Source organism: Bos indicus, chromosome X, assembly GCF_029378745.1.
Source record: "Bos indicus isolate NIAB-ARS_2022 breed Sahiwal x Tharparkar chromosome X, NIAB-ARS_B.indTharparkar_mat_pri_1.0, whole genome shotgun sequence".
In the NCBI taxonomy this organism is placed as follows: Eukaryota; Metazoa; Chordata; class Mammalia; order Artiodactyla; family Bovidae; genus Bos; species Bos indicus.
In genome coordinates, this window is record NC_091789.1 from 84,117,986 (window position 1) to 84,140,334 (window position 22,349).

At 48.8% G+C, this 22,349-nt stretch overlaps 1 protein-coding gene and 1 long non-coding RNA gene across 6 annotated transcripts; one reads left to right on the forward strand and one right to left on the reverse strand.

The window, feature by feature from the left end:
- Positions 1 to 12,214: 12,214 nt before the first annotated feature.
- Positions 12,215 to 16,320, reverse strand: LOC139180976 (uncharacterized). The gene is made up of 3 exons (XR_011565140.1): positions 15,627 to 16,320; positions 14,956 to 15,110; positions 12,215 to 13,271 (listed from the first exon to the last, which is right to left on the reverse strand). It is a non-coding gene; the product is annotated as an uncharacterized lncRNA (long non-coding RNA).
- A 52-nt stretch (positions 16,321 to 16,372) lies between these two features.
- CITED1 (Cbp/p300 interacting transactivator with Glu/Asp rich carboxy-terminal domain 1) lies at positions 16,373 to 21,755 on the forward strand. Of its 5 annotated transcripts, none has more exons than XM_070783607.1 (3): positions 16,373 to 16,507; positions 20,447 to 20,571; positions 21,150 to 21,755. In XM_070783607.1, the coding sequence occupies exons 2-3, from the start codon at positions 20,512 to 20,514 to the stop codon at positions 21,675 to 21,677; spliced, it is 588 nt and encodes a 195-aa protein (XP_070639708.1). In that variant the 5' UTR covers positions 16,373 to 16,507; positions 20,447 to 20,511; the 3' UTR covers positions 21,678 to 21,755. The 5 variants fall into 5 exon arrangements, with proteins under 5 accessions (XP_070639708.1, XP_070639711.1, XP_070639709.1 ...); XM_070783610.1 differs by lacking the exon at positions 16,373 to 16,507 and adding an exon at positions 16,626 to 16,673; XM_070783608.1 differs by lacking the exon at positions 16,373 to 16,507 and adding an exon at positions 16,847 to 17,038.
- Positions 21,756 to 22,349: the final 594 nt, after the last annotated feature.

A 22,349-nucleotide genomic window follows, 5' to 3' on the forward strand; every position in this document is an offset into this window, starting at 1 on the left:
ATCTTCCTGACATTCTCTGGCTTCAGGAATTAGGGGAAGAGAATGCAAATTAATGTGGTTGTGCATTGGTACATTGTTCTGGGGCAAAGAGACATAGCTATTACTAGATTCTCAATACTCAACAGGGTTTTGAAAGCTACCTACCAAAGGTTTTGAGAGCTGCAAATGTAAAGACAGACATGAATAGTGCCTTTGAAGATGGGGACCATCCAAGACCCTCACCTTAGGGTCTCTGCACAGGCTAGTACTTTCACCTGCAATGCTCAGATCTTCCCCAGACTGGCTCCTTTTAGCCATGCCATCTAAAGTAGCCACTTTGCTCTCTTTGTTCCAAAATACCACTGATTTTCATACCGTTTACCATTATCTTATTCTTTTTTATTCCTACACATATATATACACACACACACACACACGCCCTCGGAGGGTGGGAACTTTGGCAGTTTCATTGCTGTACCCCAGTGCTGGGCATGGTACCTGGCACCTGTAATTCTCCATACATACCTACGTGATGGTGAAAATACACAGTGAGACAAAGCAATGTTTCACATTCTGGGTATTATAAGACACAGAAATGGGACAGGCAATCTAGACTGGGGCAATCATGAAGGCTACAATATTTAAGCTGATCTTGGAGCAGGCATCAGGGGCAGACATTTCAGGCAAAGGCACATGAAATTTAGGGAAGTGACAAGCAGTTCAGTGCTGCTAGAACACAGAATATTAGACTATTCAAGTAAATCAACTGTGAAAAGATGTTTTTCAGACAACAGGGGAAATTTGGACAGAGACTAGGTGATGTTAAAAAATTATTGATAATTTTGTTAAGTATGATAACAGCATGGTAGTTATATATTTATCTAAGTCCTCAACTGTTAAAGATACAAAGTGAAGTATTTACAGGTGAAATAATATATCTGGGGTTTCTTTAAAATTACTCCAGAAGGGGCAAGTGTATGGGTGTGTAGCAGCAGATAGTCGGTTGAGATAAATGAAACAAAATGTGAAAAATGTTGATCAGTGTTGAAGCTTCATGTTTGATGGACACATGGAGGTTGGATATACTATTCTCTCTACCTTTATGTGCTTTTAAATTTCCATAAGAAAAAACTGAGATATATATTAGTCAATGACAAGAAGGAAAATAGCAGGGGCCAGTCACAAAGGGCCTCTGTGCCAGCTAGAGGAGGTGAGACTTGATCCTCCAGGTAAGAAGCCATCAGAGACTTTTAAGCCAAAGAGTGGCTTGATCAGATTTGCATTTTAAAAAGATAGCTGTAGCCACTGGGATAACCGAAGTGAGCCTGCTGAGGCTCAGCTCCAAAGTGGCTGAAAAGCCTCTGTTTACCTCTGGTGGAAAGAGCCCTAATGCTTTCCTCCCTCAGCCGGCCCACAGTGCCTTTCTTACTTGGTGAGAGAGAGTAATGGAAAGACTTTTTTTTTTTTTTTTGCACTAGATGCCTCAAGGAAAACATTCAAACAATAAGAAAATGGTTCCTTCATAACACCATACCTCAGCAAACACCACTATTAGCAGTTTGGTGTTTATGTCACCAGACTTTTTTTCATTTTGTCCATAAATATATATTGACTACCTGCTATGTACCATGCAGAGTGCCAGGCACTGGGGTTATATCTGTGGACAAAGTAGACAATAATCCCTGACCCTAGGGAGCTGGCATTATGCATATATGACCACTTGACATTTTTTTTTTAACAAATGAAATCGTCCTGTCTGGTAACCTGATTTTTCTCACTTCGTTATATGCCATGGACAGTTTTCCATATCAATCCACAAACAACTACCATATTATCTTTTACTATGACATATTTCAGACATACCAAAAAATCTGGCATACCTGATCCCTTAAAGTGGTCATATTATATGGATGCTCCAAAATTTGTTTAACCTGTCCCTTAATGCTGAACATTCAGAATATTCTCATTTTTCCTTACAAATAAAAACACTGAATTAGTCATTAGGGAAATGCAAATCAAAACCTCAATGAGTTGCCAGTTTATTCCTATTTGAATGGCTATAATAAAAATAAAACAGAAAATAACAAGAGGCTATGAAGATGTGGAGAAATTGGAACCTTTGTATATTGCTATGGGGATGCAAAACGGTGCAGCCACTGTGGAAAACAGTTTGGCGATCCTTAAGTTAAACATAGAATTACCATTTGACCCACCAATTCTAGTCCTAGGTATATGCCCCAAAAGAATTGAAAACAGATATTCAAATACTTGTTCATGAGTATTCATAGCAGGACTCTTCATAATAGTCAAAAGGTGGAAATGACTCGAATGTCTACCAATAGATGAACAAATGAACAAATTGTGGCATATGCATACAGTGAGATATTATTCTGCCATAAAAAGGAATGAAGTATGGATACATGCTACAGTACTCAAAAACATCATGCTAAGTGAAAGAAGCCAGACACCAGAAGTCGCACAGTGTATGATTCCGTTTATATGAAACATCGAAAATAAGCAAAAGCATAAGGACAGAAAGCCGATTGGTTGTTGTCTGGACGGAGGGGGAAATGAGGAGTAACTGTTTAATGGGCATGGATTTTATTTTGAGGTAATAAAAGTATTTTGAAACTAGGCAGAGGTGGTGGTTGTGCAACACCAAATGCCACCAAATTATTGACTTTAAAATAACTGATTTTATGTTATGTGAATTTTGCCTCAAAGAAAAATTTTTGCAATGAAGATCCTCTTACACCCTTGCACATTTGTTGTCTTATTTTCTTATGATACATTTGTTAAAATGGAACTGCTAGATCAAAGGGTGTGGACATTAAAAACAAACAAAACAGGTCATGGATTTTGATCACCAGAAGTGTTTGTTGTTTGAGTTTTGGTTGCTCTGATTTTATTAGTGGAGTTGAACATGTTTTTATATGCTTAGCAGTAAGTTATTATTTAACTATCTGTTTCTTCCATTACACTCAAGACCGTTCCCACCTGTATTCATGTCAGCACTCCTGAACTCCTGACCAGCACATAGTAGGACTCTGGTGAATGTGGTGAGGAGCTGAAGGGAAAGCAGAGACTGTCAGCTCCTCCTGGTGCCCCCAGGTGCCCAGGCTAACTCTCAACATCCAGTGCAGTTCCAACACATCTTCCCCCAGAAAGTCACCTAAATTTAGATACTTGTACATGAGTATTCATAGCAGACAGACCTTTGTTGGCAAAGTAATGTATGGTTTTTCCTGTGGCCATGTATGGATGTGAGAGTTGGACTGTGAAGAAGGCTGAGTGCTGAAGAATTGATGCTTTTGAACTGTGGTGTTGGAGAAGACTCTTGAGAGTCCCTTGGACTGCAAGGAGATCCAGCCAGTCCATTCTGAAGGAGATCAGCCCTGGGATTTCTTTGGAAGGAATGACGCTAAAACTGAAACTCCAGTACTTTGGCCACCTCATGCGAAGAGTTGACTCATTGGAAAAGACTCTGATGCTGGGAGGGATTGGGGGCAGGAGGGGAAGGGGACGACAGAGGATGAGATGGCTGGATGGCATCACTGACTCGATGGACATGAGTCTGAGTGAACTCCGGGAGTTGGTGATGGACAGGGAGGCCTGGCGTGCTGCGATTCATGGGGTCGCAAAGAGTCAGACACAACTGAGCGACTGAACTGAACTGAACTGATTCATAGCAGAACTCTTCATAATAGTCAAAAGGTGGAAATGACTCAAATGTCTATCAACTGGAATCCACACTATGAGTGGCATGGAGGGCATGGGTTTGTATTAGTTGGAAATGGAGATAGAGACAGAATAAGGGTAAGAATGAGGATTAAACTGAGAGGTGGAAATAATGTTTATGTGTGTCTGTGAATGCAGACAAACAGAAGAGAAACCACCAAAATCACAGCTGTATACTGGGAGCAGGGGTGGGGAGAAGGGGATAGGGACAACTATCATTTGTCAAGGTCCTCTCCAGTATTCCCTGGCTTGCTTCTCTACCGGGCTGGTGGCTACTGCACAGAAGCTTTCTGGTTGACTGGACCTCCTCCTCTGAAGGTGCCTGTCAGCTCCATGGCATGGTTCTGGGGTTACCAGCATAGAAGGCAGGAGAGAGGGGCAACTGCCATCCTTCCAGCCCTACCCACTCTGCCCATGAATTACCAGCCTCCATCTGACTTTCATTCATATCTTTTTCTCCTTTGAGGAATATTCTGCAGAATCTGTTTCATATTCCACTCCTGAGCCTATTTGGCTAATCTCTGCCCCATGTCACTTCTGATTTTCCTGCAACTTCTTTCTCCCACACCCAGAAGCTAGACTCTCTGGCTCAGCCATTCCTTCATTCAACAGATATTTGAACATCTGCTATGTGCCAAGTAGTATACTAATCATCAGAGATTCAAAAGTGAACAAAACACAGAAATCTCTACCCTGATAGAGCATGCATTCTAGCTGGACAGACAGATAAATATAATATGGTAAGTGGTGATCAGTGCTATGGAGAAAAAGCAAGGCGAGAGTTGAGAGTGACAGGGTTGCTGTTTCAGATAGAGTGCCTAAAGAAGGCCCATATGAAGAGGTGACATTGAGCCAAGACCTGAAGGCAGTGAGGTGACAAGCCATGTGGCTCTCTTGGAAAGTATTCTAACCAGGGGGAACAGCAAAATGCAAAGCGCCTGAGACAGAAACCACCTTGTCACCTGTGAAAATATCAAGGCCAGTGTGCCTAAAGTGAAGGGAATGGGGAGTGGGGAGGAGGGAAAAATGTGGAGAAGTAGAAGGGCCAAGGTACTACAGGTACTATTAGGACTTCGATCTTTGCCCTGTGGGAGATGGAGAGCTGTTGGAGCCTCCTGAGCAGAGAAGGAAGGGATCCCTCTGGCTGCTTTGTAGAGAACAGACTACAGGAGCAAAGAGACCAGTCAGGAAGCTGCAGCAGCAATCTAGGTAAGAGATGACGGTGGCTATATATGTATAAGTGAACCACTTTGCTGTACACTTGAAATTAACACAGCACTGTAAATTTACTATACTTCAATTTTTTTAAAAGAGAGTGAGAGATGACAGTGACTTGGACCAGAGTTGTGGCTGTGGAAGTGGTCAGAAGTGATTTGACTACTGGATATATTTTAGAGAGAGCTGACAGAATCTGCTGATCAATTGGACATACAGTAGGAAAGACCAGGTTTGGGACCTGAGAAACGTAGTGAATAGAGGCGCCATTTACTGAGCTTGGGAAGCTGGCAGGGAGTGGGGTAGGTGGAATGGGAAACAGGGGATCAAGTGCCTTGTTGGCCTGAGTTCAAGAGAAAGAGCTGAGATCTCTCCTGTACGCTTAAGGTTCAGCTCAACTGCCTGCTGGTGGGGTTGGAGGATGGATGGAGAAGGTTGGGGCAATGCACATACTTTACTGAGTAACAAACTGTACCAGGCTCCATGTATAATCTGCCCACGTCACCTTCAGTGAGCACATCAGGGCTGAATTTCTTAACATGGCATTGAAGTCCAACTCCTGTGACCTTCCTGACCCCATCCTGTGCTGGTCTCGTAGTCCCCATTAATGACTTTGCATTTGCTGTCCCCAGCACCTGGTGAATGCTGGCCTTCACCTCAGATGTCACCTCTTCCTATCTCCCGCTTGGCTTGATCAGTCTGCTTTTCTATCTCCCCAACTGTATTGGGAACTCCTTAAGGGTCAAATTGGCAACATGGTCCCCTCTGAGGCCTTGGTGACCAAAACAGGGATGAGCAGGAGCTCAGTTCATGTCTGTGGCCTGAAGAAACAATTGCATAGGAATAGCAACCAGCCCCTAGCCCACCCCGATGGGTCAGGAGGCCTGACTTCCCACACAGGCATATGTGACAATGAGGAAAACAGGGCCAAGGAGGTGAAGTCAAGCTTGGAACTGGACTTGGATTGGAAGGCTGACTCCATCCCCAAGCAGCAGGGAACAGGGGTCAGAGAAGAGTAATTACTCACATGTGTATAGCACTTGAGAGTTTATAGCCACAGACATTATCTCATTTGACCCTGGCACAGCCTCATAAGGTAGGTATTCTTACTTCTCCCACTTTACATGGAAGGAAACTGAGGCCCAACAAGCTAAAGTCACTTGTCCAATGTCACGCAGCTAGGAAGTGACAGCCTCGGGTCTTCAATAAATGTCGGTCCGATGGCAAAGACCTGGACTCTGGACATCGAACTAAGTCAGGCCTCAAGCTGACTGAAAAGGTGACCAGTCAGGTCTGGATGGGCGTTTCCACTGCCCCACCTGTCCGTCCCATCTTTCAAGCTGGTGGCAGCATGAATTGGCATTTACCCATCCCCTCAGAGCAGGCAGGTCTGAGCAGTTTGAAGCAAATGCAAAGGGGCTGTGGAAAGCTTCCTCACCCCAAGGAAGGCTTTGGGGGTAAGCCCCACCAGGCTGGCTGAGAGTTTGCCCTAGCCCAACCCCCCTGGAGAGGTCTTCTGCGGGGGACGTGCCTTCTTTCCGGTTGGGCACAGAGCCCGGACAGTTCTTGGCTGGCAGCAGCTGGGCCCTCGCACCTGTCGATCTGGCTCCCCTGCTTCACAAACACACGCCCCCGCCAAGCTCACCGCTGCTTCCAGATGGCTGGTCACTTAGGCCTTCACCCCACTTTGGGCCTTTCTCTTTCTCGTTTGATTTCTTTTCCTTGCCTTGTTTTCTTCCCAGGCACTCACCCTCTTGCTCTTTTGCTCCCTCCTTCTCTCTCCATTGAATCCATTTCTTTATGCTCAGTCTGTCTCTCTTCCTCTGACTCTAACAAGGTAGCAAAGCGGTGCTAGTTTCCTCCTCTGTAGCAGTGTGAGGTTCAAATGAGGCCATCTCTCCAGGCCACACCAGATCTTCAGTTTTGAAGAAAGGCATGAACCTAGGCATGAGCGGGTAGCTAGAGAGCAAGGAAGGGAGATGGGAGCAGGCAGAACTGGATTCCAACTCCGGCATGCTCATTTGCTAGCTGTGTGACCTTGGTAAGATTGCCTCCCCTCTCTGAGCCTCCTTCTGTAAAATGGGGTTGATAATAACAGCCACAACCTCACACTGGAGGAGGGGTAGCAACTGATCTTGCTCACAGGTGGGAGAGGCCTTTAGGACCTAAAAGGGGCAGGTCCCAGCAGGCATGCCTTAGAAGGCAGTGAGGCCCTTTGGTCACCAGCGAGGCTCTGGGGTCTGGTTTGAATCCTCAGTGCAAAACAAACAAGATGTAGGATGTCGGCAAGCTGCCTAACATCTGTGCTTACATTTTCTATCAGCAAAATAGAGATGACTACAAGAGTAATGCTGGGAAAGACTGAGGGCAGGAGGAGAAGGGGACAACAGAGGATGAGATGGTTGGATGGCATCACCGACTCGATGGACATGGATTTGGGTGAACTCCAGGAGTTGGTGATGGACAGGGAGACCTGATGTGCTGCAAGTCATGGGGTCTCAAAGAATCAGACACGACTGAGCAACTGAAGTGAACTGAACTGAACAATAGTAATCACCTAGCACCTCAGGTTGTTGTGGGGATTCTAGGAGAAAATAAATACAGAATGCTACGAACAGTACTCTTGCCTGGAAAATCCCATGGATGGAGGAGCCTGGTGGGCTGCAGTCCATGGGGTCGCTAAGAGTCGGGCACCACTGAGCGACTTCACTTTCACTTTTCACTTTCATGCATTGGAAAAGGAAATGGCAACCCACTCCAGTGTTCTTGCCTGGAGAATCCCAGGGATGGGGGAGCCTGGTGGGCTGCCGTCTATGGGGTCGCAGAGTCAGACACGACTGAAGCGACTTAGCAGCAGCAGCAAGAACAGTGAGGGTGTGTCACCTAGTGTCACACAAGTGTCCAGGAAACGTTATCATTGATGTTTTTCATCAGAGCTGCTGCTGCTGCTAAGTCACTTCAGTTGTGTCCAACTCTGTGCAACCCCAGCGAGGAGGGATAAAATTCCCCTGAAGTGGTGTTCTTATGGGTGCTGGGCCACTGCAGGAACCTCAGCCATATGCTCATCCAAAGTCATTTCTTTGCAGGGCCTCCAAGTATGCTTATGCAGGTCTATCCACACAAGGACCCTGAAAATTCACCTTGTGTTCCTCCTGCAAAGCCAAGTGCCTTGGGGTGAGGGTTATGTAAAAACCAAAGGGAGCAGCACCTGTTTCTAATAGGTCTTCCCAGAGGAAGTGCCTTTTTGTGATTGGCACAAGGAGACTGGGTATGAGGGGCACTGCCTTGGTATGGAAGCAGCAGAGGGATCTTGGGTCACTGGGCTTGTTGTCTTCTTTTCATGGCTGGCAGCAGAGTCTGCTCCCTGATTCCCTGAGCTACCGTACATTCTCCATCTATCTCCAGCTCTGATTTCTGATCCCCAGAAGAATAAGCATCTTTGGCTGTGGGGATCCAGGGAAATCTCCAATCCCTGAGGCTGTACATGTGAAATGCACCCTAACCCCATTCACACCATCATGATTGTCTGAGCCAACCCAAGAAGCAATCAGGGCTACTGATCCAAGATGGGAGACGTCTCCATGCCAGCAGGGCTCTGATTAGAGGAAAACTGCGGTCCATGATGGACAAGGAGTGGAAGTTTGAGGTCTCAGGTGTGATCAGATATTGGGAGGCTGAGAGGGCAGGACCTCATAGCCCAACAGAGGTGAGGGCAGGGAAGTGCTCCTAGCATAGACAGGAGATTGAGGGCCAAGGGGCTGCCACATCACCTCAGGGCTCAGGTGAGGGGAGCAGTTTCAGCCTGATGCTGCTGGAAGCAAGGCCACTAAAATGGCCTCATCTTTTGAAGGATGAATTCAGCTGAGAGACACCACGTTGACCTGAAATTGGCAGGTGGCAGAAAAGAGAGAACATACAAGACCCCAAAGACTTGTACTGTAGAAGCTGAAGTTAAACGAGGGAAGACCTGGCAAAATGTATTTAGCAAAGTAAGATGAGACCACTGTCACTGCATGGCCTGGGAAAACTTACAGACTGAGATCCCCTCATCCCACCCTTTAGGGATTTGAAGCATGTAGCCACAATTGTGCTGGGCTAGAGGGGCAGTGACAGGCAGAGGAACCGAGCACTGCAGTGAAGCACCGGCTCCTGGGCCTGGGGAGAAAGCCCCTCTCTGTGCTGGTGGAGATGGGAAGAGGAGAGTTCCCCACAGTTTGGCCAAAAGTCATCCTGCCGATTGCTCTTTCTGACACAACCTCACACTTTCTTTCCAGTCCTATATTCCTGGCTGTGTGCAAGCTATTTCCACTTGGATGTTCTGCCAAAGGCTTAAACTAAACATGTTTAAAGCAGAGTTTCTCTTCCTCCGCAAAAAGCCTCACACCTTCCCAAGGTCTCCAACCCCACTGCTGTTACCCGAACAGCCTGGGGCTTGGCCAGCTCAGCTGTTTCTTTGTTCCTGACACCAGCATCTTTCTCCCTCCCTTTGAACCTTGTGCTTTTCCCTAGATAATATTCTTCAGAGTCCTCTCTGCCATCCTCGGGCTGCAGCCATCTCTCACCTGGCACCTCATCCCTGGAAACTCCTGCCACAACCCCTAACTGGACTCCCCGCCAAGGATCTCTTCCTCAACCTGGGCCATGATTACCTTCTAGCCACACATACACTGACCACTGACTGCAATGCGTGAGGCCAAGCAACTGTTCTAGAAGCAAGAAGAGCACAGACACAAATAACAGAGGAGCAGGGAGCCTAGTAGGAGAGTTTGGCTTGAGGAGTGAGTCCCTCCAGGCTATACATCCCTGCTCTGCCGCTTACTAGCTTTGCAATCTGGACCTATTATTTCACCTCTCTGGCTTCAGTGCCCTTCTCTCTAAAATGGGGATGATAATGCTGCCTTCCTAGACAGTTAAATCCCAGGAGGAAGTAGAGCAAAGGGGCATGTATTGGAATGACATCTCCAAAGCCTGGAGTGGGCAGAGCCATGAAGGATGTAAAAGGCTAGGTGGCTGAAGCTATTTGTATATATTTCTTGTGCTGTGCTTTCTTGCTTAGTCTTGGCTTCTCTGTCCATGGGGATTCTCCAGGCAAGAATACTGGAGTGGGTTGTCATGCCCTCCTCCAGGGGATATTCCCTACCCAGAAATCAAACCAGGGTCTTCTACATTGCAGACAGATTCTTTACCAGCTGAGCTACCAGGGAAGCCCATATATATTTGTGGTTTTCCCATTTATTTCCTATAAATAACAGGAAACCAAGTAGGGAATCAATTCAACTGGCCTCAATTGTTGGCCCTTTCCAAAGCTCCTCCATCCACTTGTGTAAACAGGAAACCAAGGCTACAGTCTTCAAAGCTGATAGGGGTGTACCCAAAGATGCCCTGTTATCTCTCTGCTCTGTTCTCAGTGTTCTGTTTCTCAAGGCCCTTTCCCCAGAACTAATCTTGTTCCCTTATTCTGCTCTTCTTATTCATCCTCTCTTCTTTTAAATCCTCCCCCCACCTTTGTTTTTTAACACAGGAGCAGAAGTGAGTGCCAGTCCAAGCCCACTGGCCTGGGGCAGAGGAATGCGGCCACTCCCTCAGCACAGGGCAGCCAGGCCCAGGCGCTCACTCAGGCTGGCAGCAGCAGGCAAGGCGCTGGGGAGGCTCCGGCACCTTGCTCCGAGGGGCTGGAAAGCACTACAGACATTAGCTCATCACTCCCTGGCAGAGGCCAACCAGTCTGCTATTCTCACTAGCATCTTCCAGATGGGGAAATGGAGGCACAATCATACTCGATGTGGTTGCAGACTCACAGGAGCCCAAAGGGGGCTTCTGGGCAGGGTCTCCAGATGAAGTAAGGGAAGAAGGGCCACCCCAACTTTCTTCAATTGGACTTGCAGTTCTTGAGATCTTACAGTAGAAGGAAGAATATAGGGAAGAACTGTGGTCCAGATTGCAGTATCTGGAGGGGGCAACAGGGAAGAATGGGAAGAGGTGGCTAGTCCTCACCATCTCTTGAGCCCTCCACACATAAAGGGATCCCCAGAGAGCTGCAGCTTCACTCACTAGCCCATTAGGAATAACAGCACTCTTACTGCTTGTACTACGTTTGCTCCACTCATTACCTCTGGAGTAAGAGTCAGCCAGGATAAAGTCTGCATGACCAGACATCAAAGGGTTAACTATGATGTTTTCCTCCTGGTGCTTTTCTGTTATGTCCAAATTCTGTGTAGGGAACAATTATGACATTTATCACCAGACGAAATGTTAGTTATTTTTAATTATTAAAAAGAAGCAGGACTTCCCTGGTGGTCCAGTGGTTAAAAATCCACCTGCCAATGCAGGGGACACAGGTTCAAACCCTGGTCCAGGAAGATTCCACGTGCCACAGAGCAACTAAGCCGTGCACCACAACTACTAAGCCCACACTCTGCAACTACTGAAAACCACACCCTAGTGCCCGTGCTGCACAGCAAGAGTAGCCACCGTGATGAGAAGCCCTCACACAGGAACTAGAGAGTAGCCCCTGCTCTCCACAACCAGAGAAAGCCCACGAGCAGTGACAAAGATCCAGTGCATCCAAAAAAAAAAAGAAGCAGCAGCAACTGGGATGTGGTGGGGAGCCCTGGGCTTGGAGTGAGGAGCCCCAAGTCAAGACCACTCTCTCACTTCCAAGTTGTGTGACATGTAGGGCAAGTGACTTCAACTCTTTTTAAATCTCAGTTTTCTACAAAATGGAGATAATCAACCCCATAGGGTTGTCATAAGATTTAAAAAATAATGGATATGAGAATGTTTTTTAAACAGTATTTATGGAACTTTTCAAATATAATCACAAATAAACATTATAATGGAGGCCCATGTACCCTCTTCAACAATTATCTTATTTTTTCTATATCCCCACCCACTTTTCTCCCATCCCCACTGGAATATTTTAAAGCAAATCCCAGACATGCTCTTTCTTCCCATAAATACTTCAGTATTGAATTCTTTTTTGTATTTTTAACAATTAAAAAATAATACATGAGAGATTTTTTTTTAATTGGAAAATGACAAAATCGTGTATAAAAGAGAAAACAGTGTGCCTGAAACCAACACAATGTAAATTAACTATACATCAATATAGTATAGTTTTTAAAGAAAGAGAGAGAAAACATAAATCACCCCATAACCCCACCACCCAGAGACAACCACATTTTGGAGTATTTTATTATTACTTTATGCGCATGCACATACACACACACACACACATATATATACACATTTTAAACAAAAATTGGATCCTATGCCATTTGTACATATTCATTTTATTTTAATTATAAAAGTAATAAAATCACATTACAGAAAAATCAAGAAAAAAGGAGAAATTACCCATAATCCTTTACCACTTAATATAAAAACTTAATATTTTAATATATTTCCTTCCCATTTTTTTCAATTTACAGCCATACTTTTAACACCAGTGAGACTGTACTGATTATGCACTTTTAAACTTATGAAGATTTTCAAATTATGGGAGAAAATAATATAATCTTATGGCAGAAAAAAAATTTTAGAAATATCATGCATAATCCCACCACTCAATTTTAATCACTACTAACAATGTGGTATTTTGTTTTGTTTCCAGTTTTTTTTTCCTTTAGATACTTTTTTTGGGGGGCCTCTCCCTGCAGTGTGTGGGATCTTAGTTCCCAGACAGGGATCAAACCCATGTCCCCTGCATTGGAAGCACAGAATCTTAACCACTGGACCTCCAGGGAAGTCCTCATTTTGGTATATTTTCTTCCAATATTTTTTCTATGCACAAATAATTTTAACCATAGTAGAAGCACACTGTTTATGCAGCCCATTAACTATAAACTTGTATTTAATTATAAGAATAATATAAACATATTGCATAACAGAGAAAAGAGGGGGGGAAATATCTCACAATCCTACCACTGACACTGTCGGTTTGTTTTCCTGACCATTGCTTCATTGCCCATATTTATACATGGTTGGAAACATAGTGACTATTTAATTTTCTGCTCTTCATGTCCTTTGCAACCTGGCATCATATTTATGCAACTTTGTACCCAGTGCTTTTTTATTTAATATTTTTTGTGAACATTTTCCCATGAATAAAACTTTTTGAAATCAGGATTATTTTTTTAGTGTTAAGGTACTGAAGGATGCTCTCTCACCATGGACATTTAAATTGCTTTCCATTTTTCATTATTACAAACAATTCTGCTCAAAACATTCTTGAACACAGACTTTTGCTTTTTGGGGAGTCCCCTGGTTGCCTAGTAGTTAGGATTCCAGCCTTTCACTGCTGTGGCCCAGGTTCCGTCCCTGGTGGGAGAACTGAGATCCTGCAAGGTACATGGTAACATGTGCTTTGTAACTTTTCTACACACTTATTGAATATATGTTTCTAGAGACCACTCTATGCGTACAGACTGTCCTGTAAAAAGTCATCATCTTTTATTGGTCCTCAATTTACTCCTGTCATAAGACTCAGATAGCCCTTGGTTCTGGAAAGTGGGATTCTGAGAAGAAATCTGCATTTTCCTCTTCCTCCCCTGCCTGTGTTTATAGACTTCTTTCATCCCTTCACAGCCTGGTTTTTAAATTTATCAGTCAGCAAGTATTATTGGACCTGAAGTATGTAAGCTGAGGCAGGACTAGGAGGCAAAAGGGAAAGAATCAGAAGGTACAGCATTTGTGGACAACTTACTACATAGCAGGCATCAACTTAAGCTTTTCCGTTGATCCTTGCAACAAGCCCTCATAGTTGCTACCATTATAATCCCCATTTAACCCATGAGAAAAACTGAGGCCTAAAGAATGAAGCTATGGGCCTTCATTACAGAGTTAGTGAATAGCAGAACAGGGATTTAAACCCAGGCGGACTGGCCCCTGAACCTGTACTCTTGACCACACTTTAGATGTCCCTTTACCTTGCCAAACAACAAGGTGCAAGGGTGAAGGTGAGGATTCTGCAGTTAGCTTAACCTGGATTCAAATGCCTGGCCTCCTGACTGTGTGAACTTGGGCAAATCTCTGGGACTCCTTCTCACCTTTGGTAAACCCGACCTCACAGGGCGTGGGAATTAAATGAGATAATGGATGCGAACAGGCCAGGTCCAATGCTGGCACACAGAAAGTTCTTGCTTGGTGATTATCCCTGTCCTCTCCTCCGCATGCGAGCTCGCAGTCTAGTTGCCAAGTTGAAGATAAGAGTTCAGCGGAGAGCTCTGAGCTCGGCTGGAGCCGACTGGGAAATCAGTGATCCAGGGCATATTTGCAGAGAAATGCAAACGTCTCCTTTGCTCTCTCCCGGCCTCTGCAACTAACCTCCCCTTCCATGTACCCTCCTAAAGGAAAGGGGTGGCTTTTGTGCTCCAAAGCTGAGTACTCGAAACCCTTTTCTATCCTGCTCCCCAGGAGGTAGACAGCGGAGATGACAGGAAGTCACCAGTGGGGAGACCCTTTCTGGCATGTGGGCATAGAGAAATGTGGCGGAGGGCGCTCCTTTTTCTGCCCTTCAATGGTCCGGATGGGGGAGGGGGCTGGCTGTTGAGCAACTGCTCCGGAGACACTCCAGAAGCCGAGATGAACATATGCCTCTTTCTAACAATTGACCTGGGAGCCATCCAATAGATGGAGGGCGGATCCAGAACCTCCCGGATCCGGAGCCTGCCGCGGAGACGCTGCCGCGGTTTCCAGACTCGCTCCCGAGCAGGAACTGAGGTGAAGGGTAGGTTGGAGGTCCAATTAGCAAAACACAATTCAAAAGCCCGGGGTCGCTTACGCCAGGCAAATACCAAGATAGCTTGAGGGTGTATTTCACAAGCAAACTTCATAGGGTTTTAGGGTCCCGACAGATGCCGCCTTTGATCAGAAAGAAACTGGGCGCGACCTAAGATCTTTGTGCAACGCGAGAAAGTGAGACGATGGTGTGTGGGATGCGGTTGTTACTGGGGTTTGAGTTGACTCAGGGTGAGGGGAAGGGAGACAGGCATGGTAGCTTTGGGGGTTGGGGAATGAGTTTACCTGGCGTCCAGAGCACTCGCCCCGCTTCCTCCAGGCGCCAAAGAAGGGCCTTGATCTGTCCCTCTGTTTGCTCCCCATCTTTACGTCAGTGAGCCGGTCAGTCCATCAACAAACAGAACTTTGTTCAAAGAGCAAATGCAGGGCACTTTGGGGTACTAAAGAAAAAAAGAAAAAGAAAAGGAAAGGAAAAGACCTTTAGGTCTTCAAATCCAATTAAGAAGACAGAACACATACATAGTGAAAACGACTTCATGACATTCCCTCCCCCCTTTTTTCTTAACATCAGGACTTTTAAAAAGGAGCATGTTTTATAAACACTGTAAATGGAGTAGTTGTTGCTGAAAGGGGCCAAAAAGGGGAAGGGGGGGAGTTCGGTTAGAAGGGTAATAATCCTGGTAACCTTCCTGTAAGAGGCGAGAGAAATACGAACTAAAATGAAGGAGAAGACTGGAACCTCTTAAACGAAAAGATTTGTAAGATAACATCCCAACCCAAGAAAGATGTGCTCCTAATAGAAAATGTTGTTCTTTTTACTTGGGAATGATTATATAATGATCATAAAGTAACCTGGCATACTGGGAAGGCAAGAGGAATCCCTGCGAGCCCCCAGGCAAGCTCTTCCTACTCTGTGTTCTGTTCTGGGCCTTTTGGCTGTGCCTTGTGAGCAGTACCTGGCCCCACGATCCTTGACCCATCGCCACGAAGCAACCTGCCAGCCTCCTTCAGCCCACAGGAGAGAATCCCTTGAAACTGATCCCAGCTCAGATCTTCGAGGAAAATAAATCACTGCTGCCAGCCAGCTTCAATGAAGCTCTGTCTGGAATCTGGCGACTTTAAGGGGAAAGGGACCCCTCAGCCTCAGCCCTTCAACCAGGGAGATGGTGCAGCCCAAAGCGGGCAGACAGGCTCCTAGAAAGCCCTGCGCAAAACCCAAATTGTGCCGCTTGGGCCCCGTCCCTTGTGTGTCCCCTTCCCCCGGGTCATTTCCTGAGCCCATAACTCTCCTTTCAAACCCCCTGAAGCCCGCTCTGACCACCCTCTATATATAGGTCAGAAAACAGATACTAACAGCTCTCCCTCGCCTCAGCGAAATTACTAAGTGGAATTTATTGGGCAAGTCCATGCAGGGCGGTGGGGAGAGATTGTGCCCCGGGCCCGGGCCCCCTCCTGCTTTAGAAACGCAGGCGTCGGCCGGGGGCTCGGGGCTCGGGGCGACCACGGCCTGGGCCCGCCAGCTGCACCCCGGGAGCCGTGATCGGTCCCCGGCGCCGGCAGACCCGCGGGGCCGCTCGGACTCCGTTCCCCAGCCGGCCCTTCGCTTTCACACGATCCGCTGTGACTGCACCAGCTCGAGCGCCTTTAAAGGGCCACACACGCCAGCCGCCGCTATAAAATGGTCCCAGCGGCATAGCTGCAGAAGGGGCACCGCTGAGCTGCCGAGAGGAGGCTCGCTCCGCCCGGCTGCCCGCCCACAGACAGCCGGCGAGGGGTAGTTTCTGGCGAGGGGGAAAAAAAGGGCTGAAGAAGGCGCAGCACCCGCTCTGGCCCTTGGGTGAGTATCCAGTTCAGATTTTGCCACCAACTCGCCCACGAGCCAGGACATGTGCTAATAATGCCCTGAGCCGGTTATAAAGACGTGGAAATTGGGGGGAGAGAGAAAAGGGGGGGAAAGGGTCTGTCCTTCCTGGGATTCCTAGCCGAGGCCAGCCTGCTGCCGTGTGCGTGTGCGTCAGGGCTCTCCGGGCAGCAATGGGGGCTTGAGAGCCGGTTCCCTCGCGCCGGGAAGGGAGCGCGGTGGCCGCCACCGCCCCGGAGTCAGGCGCCGAAGCTGCGGGCGGGCAGGCGGGCGGGCACGGGCGCTGGCTGGGGCTGCTTGGCGCGGCACGGTGCGGTGCGGCGGCGGCGCGGCGCGGCGTGGCGGTGCGGGCTTTTCCCAGGCTCCCCGGGGTCGGGTGGCACTGAGCGCGACCGGCTCGCGGCGGCGGTGGCGGCGTGCGTGCTAGGGGCTGGGGGCTCCGCCGCTGCGCCCGCGGCTCACCGGGCTCCGCGCTTCCCTCTCTCCAGGGCAGGCGGCTTCGCGGAGGTAAGCCGGGCCGCCCGGCAGGGCGCTGGGCTGGGCGGCGGGGCCGGGGACTCCAGCTGAGGGGGCGCGGGGAGAGAGCGGGGGCCCGGCTGGCTGTGGGGCTCTGGGGGACTTCTTTTCTGTTTGGAAGCTGCTCTGCTGGGAGCGGAGGGGCCGCCACCCGCCCGCCCTCCAGCCAGCGTGCCGGTTCGCTCGCCAGCGCGCGCGTCTGCCGGCCAGCCGGGCCGAGCGCCCGCTTCTCCCCGGGAGACAGCAGCACCTTTTCTCCCCGCGCCCGCGCTTTCTCCGGCTTGGCTTCCACCGACTTTGCTAATCGCCCGGACCGCATCTGGACGCTCCGGCTCTAGGGCTGCACAAAGCTCAGGTTTCCTTCAGGGGCTGAAGGCGAGAGGGGCTTTTCCGGCCGAGTTCAGCGGAATTGAGGGATGGAAGTTAGCGAATTCGGGCAACTTGCCTTTACTGCCCAGTCGACCTCTGCTCTCCCCCACACTCACGCCCCCACACACGCCCCCACACGCACACACCCCTCTGCCTATAAATGCCAGTGGCTGGGCTGGGCCGCTCACGGAGTCCCAGCCTCAGCGAGCTCAGGACTTGGAGGAAGACAGATCTGGCTGCGAATCCCGGCTCGCCACTTTCTAGCGCTGTGACCTTGGGCAAGTTACCGAACCTCTCTCACTATTCTCGTAGCTGAGTGATAGCACTGACCACAGGCGACTTGGCTCGGGGGTAGGCTCAGCCCGCGGCCCCGTCGGGTGCTCAGCCGGCGCTCATGTGTTGGTGAGGCGCGGGAGTGGCCGCAGCCCGCGCCGCCGGAGTGCATCTCCGCGCGCGGCAGCACTGCGGGGCCCCAAACTCGCCAGCGAGGCCGAGACCCCGCCTGTCCATCCCGTCTCCACTATCGGTTCCTGATACGGCACTCGCGGGAACTGACGCTCGGGGCCCTGGTGGCCCGGGTGCTCGCTCCCCACAGTGCGGGGGATGCTCCCGGCCGCCCTCAGCTCCCGCGGCTCCACCTGGGATGTGGCGAGGAGGGCGGCCAAGCTGTCCGCAAGCAGCGGGCCTTTAGTTTTCAGGTGGTGAAATTGACTAGCCTGGTTAGATCGCATCCAAATCAAGTCGCAGTAGTTTGGATTTTTAAATTTCTCCTGAGTGAGAAAATAGCAATCGAAATGGAGCCATCCAGTTGGTGCCATTTTAACTTTTGGTCCCCCAACAGGTCAAAGACGCGCCCCCCCCCCTACCTGTCTCTAGCCCTCTCTCTTCTTCCTCTCCCTTTCCCATCCCCATCTAGGCGGGAGGGGGCTTCTGGCCCACGGGAAACTGTGACGAAGAGCGAGCGGCGGGACCGGGAACTGGTGGCCGGGGCCAGCGAGGCACCGGCGGGCGAGGAGGCACTTGTTGCTCTGGGTTGCCCAGCCGCCTCTCGCAGCCGTTTCGCAGCGGTCAGCTCGCGGCTTGGAGAGTGAGCTGGGACGTTTCCTCGCTGCCAAGTTTTGTCTTCGAATTGGCTGGGTGGCAGAGGGGAGACAGAAAGTCGGGGAAGCAAGGGTAAGGATTCCGATCGAAATGTGGTTGCCTCTTTAAACGGATTCAACAATACTTACTGAGCACCTACCGAGCGTAGACCCAGGTCGAGGGTCAGGGCTGATGGAGGGGAAGGCGGCGACGGGAGGCAACAGATCTGAAAGGAAACAACGTCCTGCCTAAGGGAGTGCAACAGCCTGAAGGGGGAGACGTGGTAAAATGGTCTTCCCCAGGAACATACTTTTTTTCTCCTTCTCTCTCTCTGTTTTTCTTCTTTCTCCCCCCACCCCCACTTCTGTTTCCTTTTGTTTTTGCTGCCTGTGGGTTTTTTTTCCCCCCTTATATATGGTTCAGGTAACGGGTAGCATAAAGAAAGAAGAAAAGCTGGATATACACAAGAAAAGATGGACAGCCACCCCCCCCCCCCAGACATTTTTCTTAGGACATGAAAATTGCTTGATAGTGAAGGTGCAGGGCTCTTGAAGACGACATGAATTAGATTCCTTGTCTTGTGGTCACTGGCTTGAAATATTTTCGGGTTGCCTCACAGAAGAAACAGGACTCCAATCAAGCAGTGGTGATGGACCCAGCAACTGATTGTTTTCTCATGTTTCTCCCCCTTCTTCCTTTTTCTATTTTTCTTGCCTCCCTCCCCTACCAGTAAGTGATGCAAAGATGAGAGAGGTAGTAAGTGGCCACTTTCTAGAAGTGTCTGAGCAGTTTCTTAATGACCACCGAGGGGAGGGAAGTGTCACAGAGAACTCTAACCTTGCTGGAAAGATTATAGACTCTTTAAGATCCTGAAGATTCTTTGGGCCAAGAGACATGTATAAATGTAAAATTTTACATCTCTAATTCATCATAAAGGCTAGAATATATGGGGCTTAAAAAAAAAAAAAGCTTCTCGGAAAATAACAAGAGTTTTTAGAGATTTTTTAAAAATATTTTCTGGTTTGGGGAGATTCTTTTCCCCTCATCTCCTTATCTTATTCCTTTGGCATTTGAACTAGGGGATAATTTCTTCAGAAGCCATTTGAATCATTCTAGGTATGATATCTTGGCCAGTGGTCACATGAGGCATGTGGGCACAGGAGTGCTGGATCCTACTCCCAGAGCCACCACCACCTGATGGGAAATCCATGGAACCTCTGTGCCTCAGTTTCCCTCTGGGAAGAATTATATCCACCTGCCACTACAAATGAGTGTGGCTGGGCTCAGAGCAGGTGTCCTGGGAAAGCCAAGTGTCACCAGGGCTGTCTTGGAGGGGACTTGCAGTGTGGAGGAACTTGAGACATCCCTAGCTGCTCTCTGGCTGCTTCAGAACCCCCAGACTACCATAATCAGCCCCATTCTCTCACACAAAACCATGCCTAAGGCAGAACTTTGGACCTCATGACATTTGCTGTGGGGACCTCTTCTTTCTCTGCGTAGCAGCCACCAGCTTTTTAGTCGTCCTCACCCTGACTCCTTCCCACTTTCTCCCAGTTCCAATGGAGTCCACAGCTCTCTGGCCTGAGTGCCAGTGGCCAGTTGAGAGAGTGTGCTATGTACTCAGGGACATTATTGTCCTTGGAATCAGAAAGAGTGCCCCCTGCACTGGTGGCATGGACATCACTTGCATGAGGAAATAGTCAAGTGTGTCCTCTCTTGGCGATGTGGGTAGCTGGCTGTCCAGGCAGCACCTGGCCAAATCAAGCACCTTTCCCACCTCAGGCAAAAGTTCCAGCAGAGATCCTTTGCTCAGGTAGTCTCTGGTCTTGGCTCTAACCCATCACCATCCTTGCCTTGTAGCTGTGTGGAATGGCCCAGCATCCGGCTTTGCTATTACTTTCTTGGTCAATAAAGCCTTTGCCCTTATTACCACTTCTCCTTCACATACAGCACAACAGCTCCAGCTGGCAGCATCACCTCCCACCAATTTATCCAACTTCTGCCAAGACTCTGAAATGCCAACTATGTCGAGGCCTGCACTTGATGTCAAGGGTGGCACCTCACCTGTGAAGGAGGTAACTTTTGCCATTTTACAGATGGAGACACTGGAGTGGGAAAGATGACGTGGTCTGGGGCCACGTGGTAGGTCCTCCTGGCTGTGGTATCTGGTGTCCTTTAGTAGACTGGAGACAGCAGAGCTTTCTCAGGGGAGAATGAAAATGGCTTCTTCCTAAATATGGTCACTTGGAACCCACTAGGGGTATTGAAAGATGGCAGAGAGAGAAGCAGAATTGGAAAAGATCACTCCATTGTCTCAATGGATTAAAATGAGACTGAGCAGAGGGGGAAAATGAGACCCCTTTTGTAGAATGGTGAGCTGAAGGTAGAGTCGAGAGGAGATGAAAGCAGTGAACTCCTTTAAGATGGTGGGTGTCCAGAATGAAGACTTAGACCTGAACACAGTGCTTGGAGCCACAGTGGCAAAAGAATATTTGAGCCCAACTTGAACTAGGAAAGGAGCCTACCTTTCTAGGGGGCCTTCTTGCTACCTCCCCACCACTAGCCCCTGACGAAACACTTCTGAGGCCTGATGAATGGTGAGGAACAAAATGTAGAGCAGGGGTACCATGCTGTGCCTTTCTCTGTCTTCTAGAATGCCAACCCAGAGATGAACTCTCTGGCCTACTCTAACCTGGGGGTGAAAGATCGCAAAGCGGTGGCCATCCTGCACTACCCCGGGGTAGCCTCGAATGGAACCAAGGCCAGTGGGGCTCCCACTAGTTCCTCGGGATCTCCATCTCCAATAAGCTCTTCTACTGCCACCCCTCCCACTAAACCCCCACCCTTCAACCTGCACCCCGCCCCTCACCTGCTGGCCAGTATGCAGCTGCAGAAACTAAATAGCCAGTATCATGGGATGGCCGCTGCCACTCCGGGCCAACCCGGAGAGGCAGAGCCCCTGCCAAACTGGGGCTTTGGGGCTCAGGCTGGGGGGGCGGGATCACTCTCTCCTTCTGCCGGTGCCCAGAGCCCTGCCATCATCGATTCAGACCCGGTGGATGAAGAGGTGCTGATGTCGCTGGTGGTGGAACTGGGACTGGACCGGGCCAATGAGCTTCCGGAGCTGTGGCTGGGGCAGAATGAGTTTGACTTCACGGCAGACTTTCCATCTGGCAGCTGATGCCAATTGTTCCTAAAGATGGAGGAATAAAGCCACCAATTCTGTTGTAAATAAAAATAAAAGTTACTTGCAAAGAGACAGGCCTACTGGAGGTGTTCTTCATTGAGGTCTAAATGGGTGTGGCACGGTCCAATGTTCTTTTAACAATTATGAAACCCATGATGAGGTTGTTGGTGGATAGCTGGGAGGGAACTTGGTTGGATGGGAGGAAAGGGAAAGACTGGGAGGCTGAGGGTGTGGTGGGGAATGCTACTCACTGAATTCCTACTTCAGGAGCCCAAGTACCTAGTCTCAGTGCCCTAAGACCACAGGAACACCGTCCTATTCAAGGTTGATGACAGGGGCTGGTTGGGAGCATTCTTGGAAAAAAAGACTGATCCAGACCCTTCTACAGCCTCCTCACCTTGTACATCCAAGTCTAAAAGGTTGCCCTCGCCACATGGCACATGCTTCACCAACTCAAGAGCCACCCCACTCACTCTCTAGCCCCTATCCAGTTGGTGCATTAAGGCTACTCCTTTGCCTTTTTGCCCAAGGCAGTAGGTATGACCCAAGAAGGAGCCTATGACCTGGGAGCTCAGATTTCTCTTGAAAATTGCAAAAGCTACAGACCATTAAACTGAGATTCTAGATGACTTGAAGTCCCTCAGAAAGTTGCACAACCCCTACTTC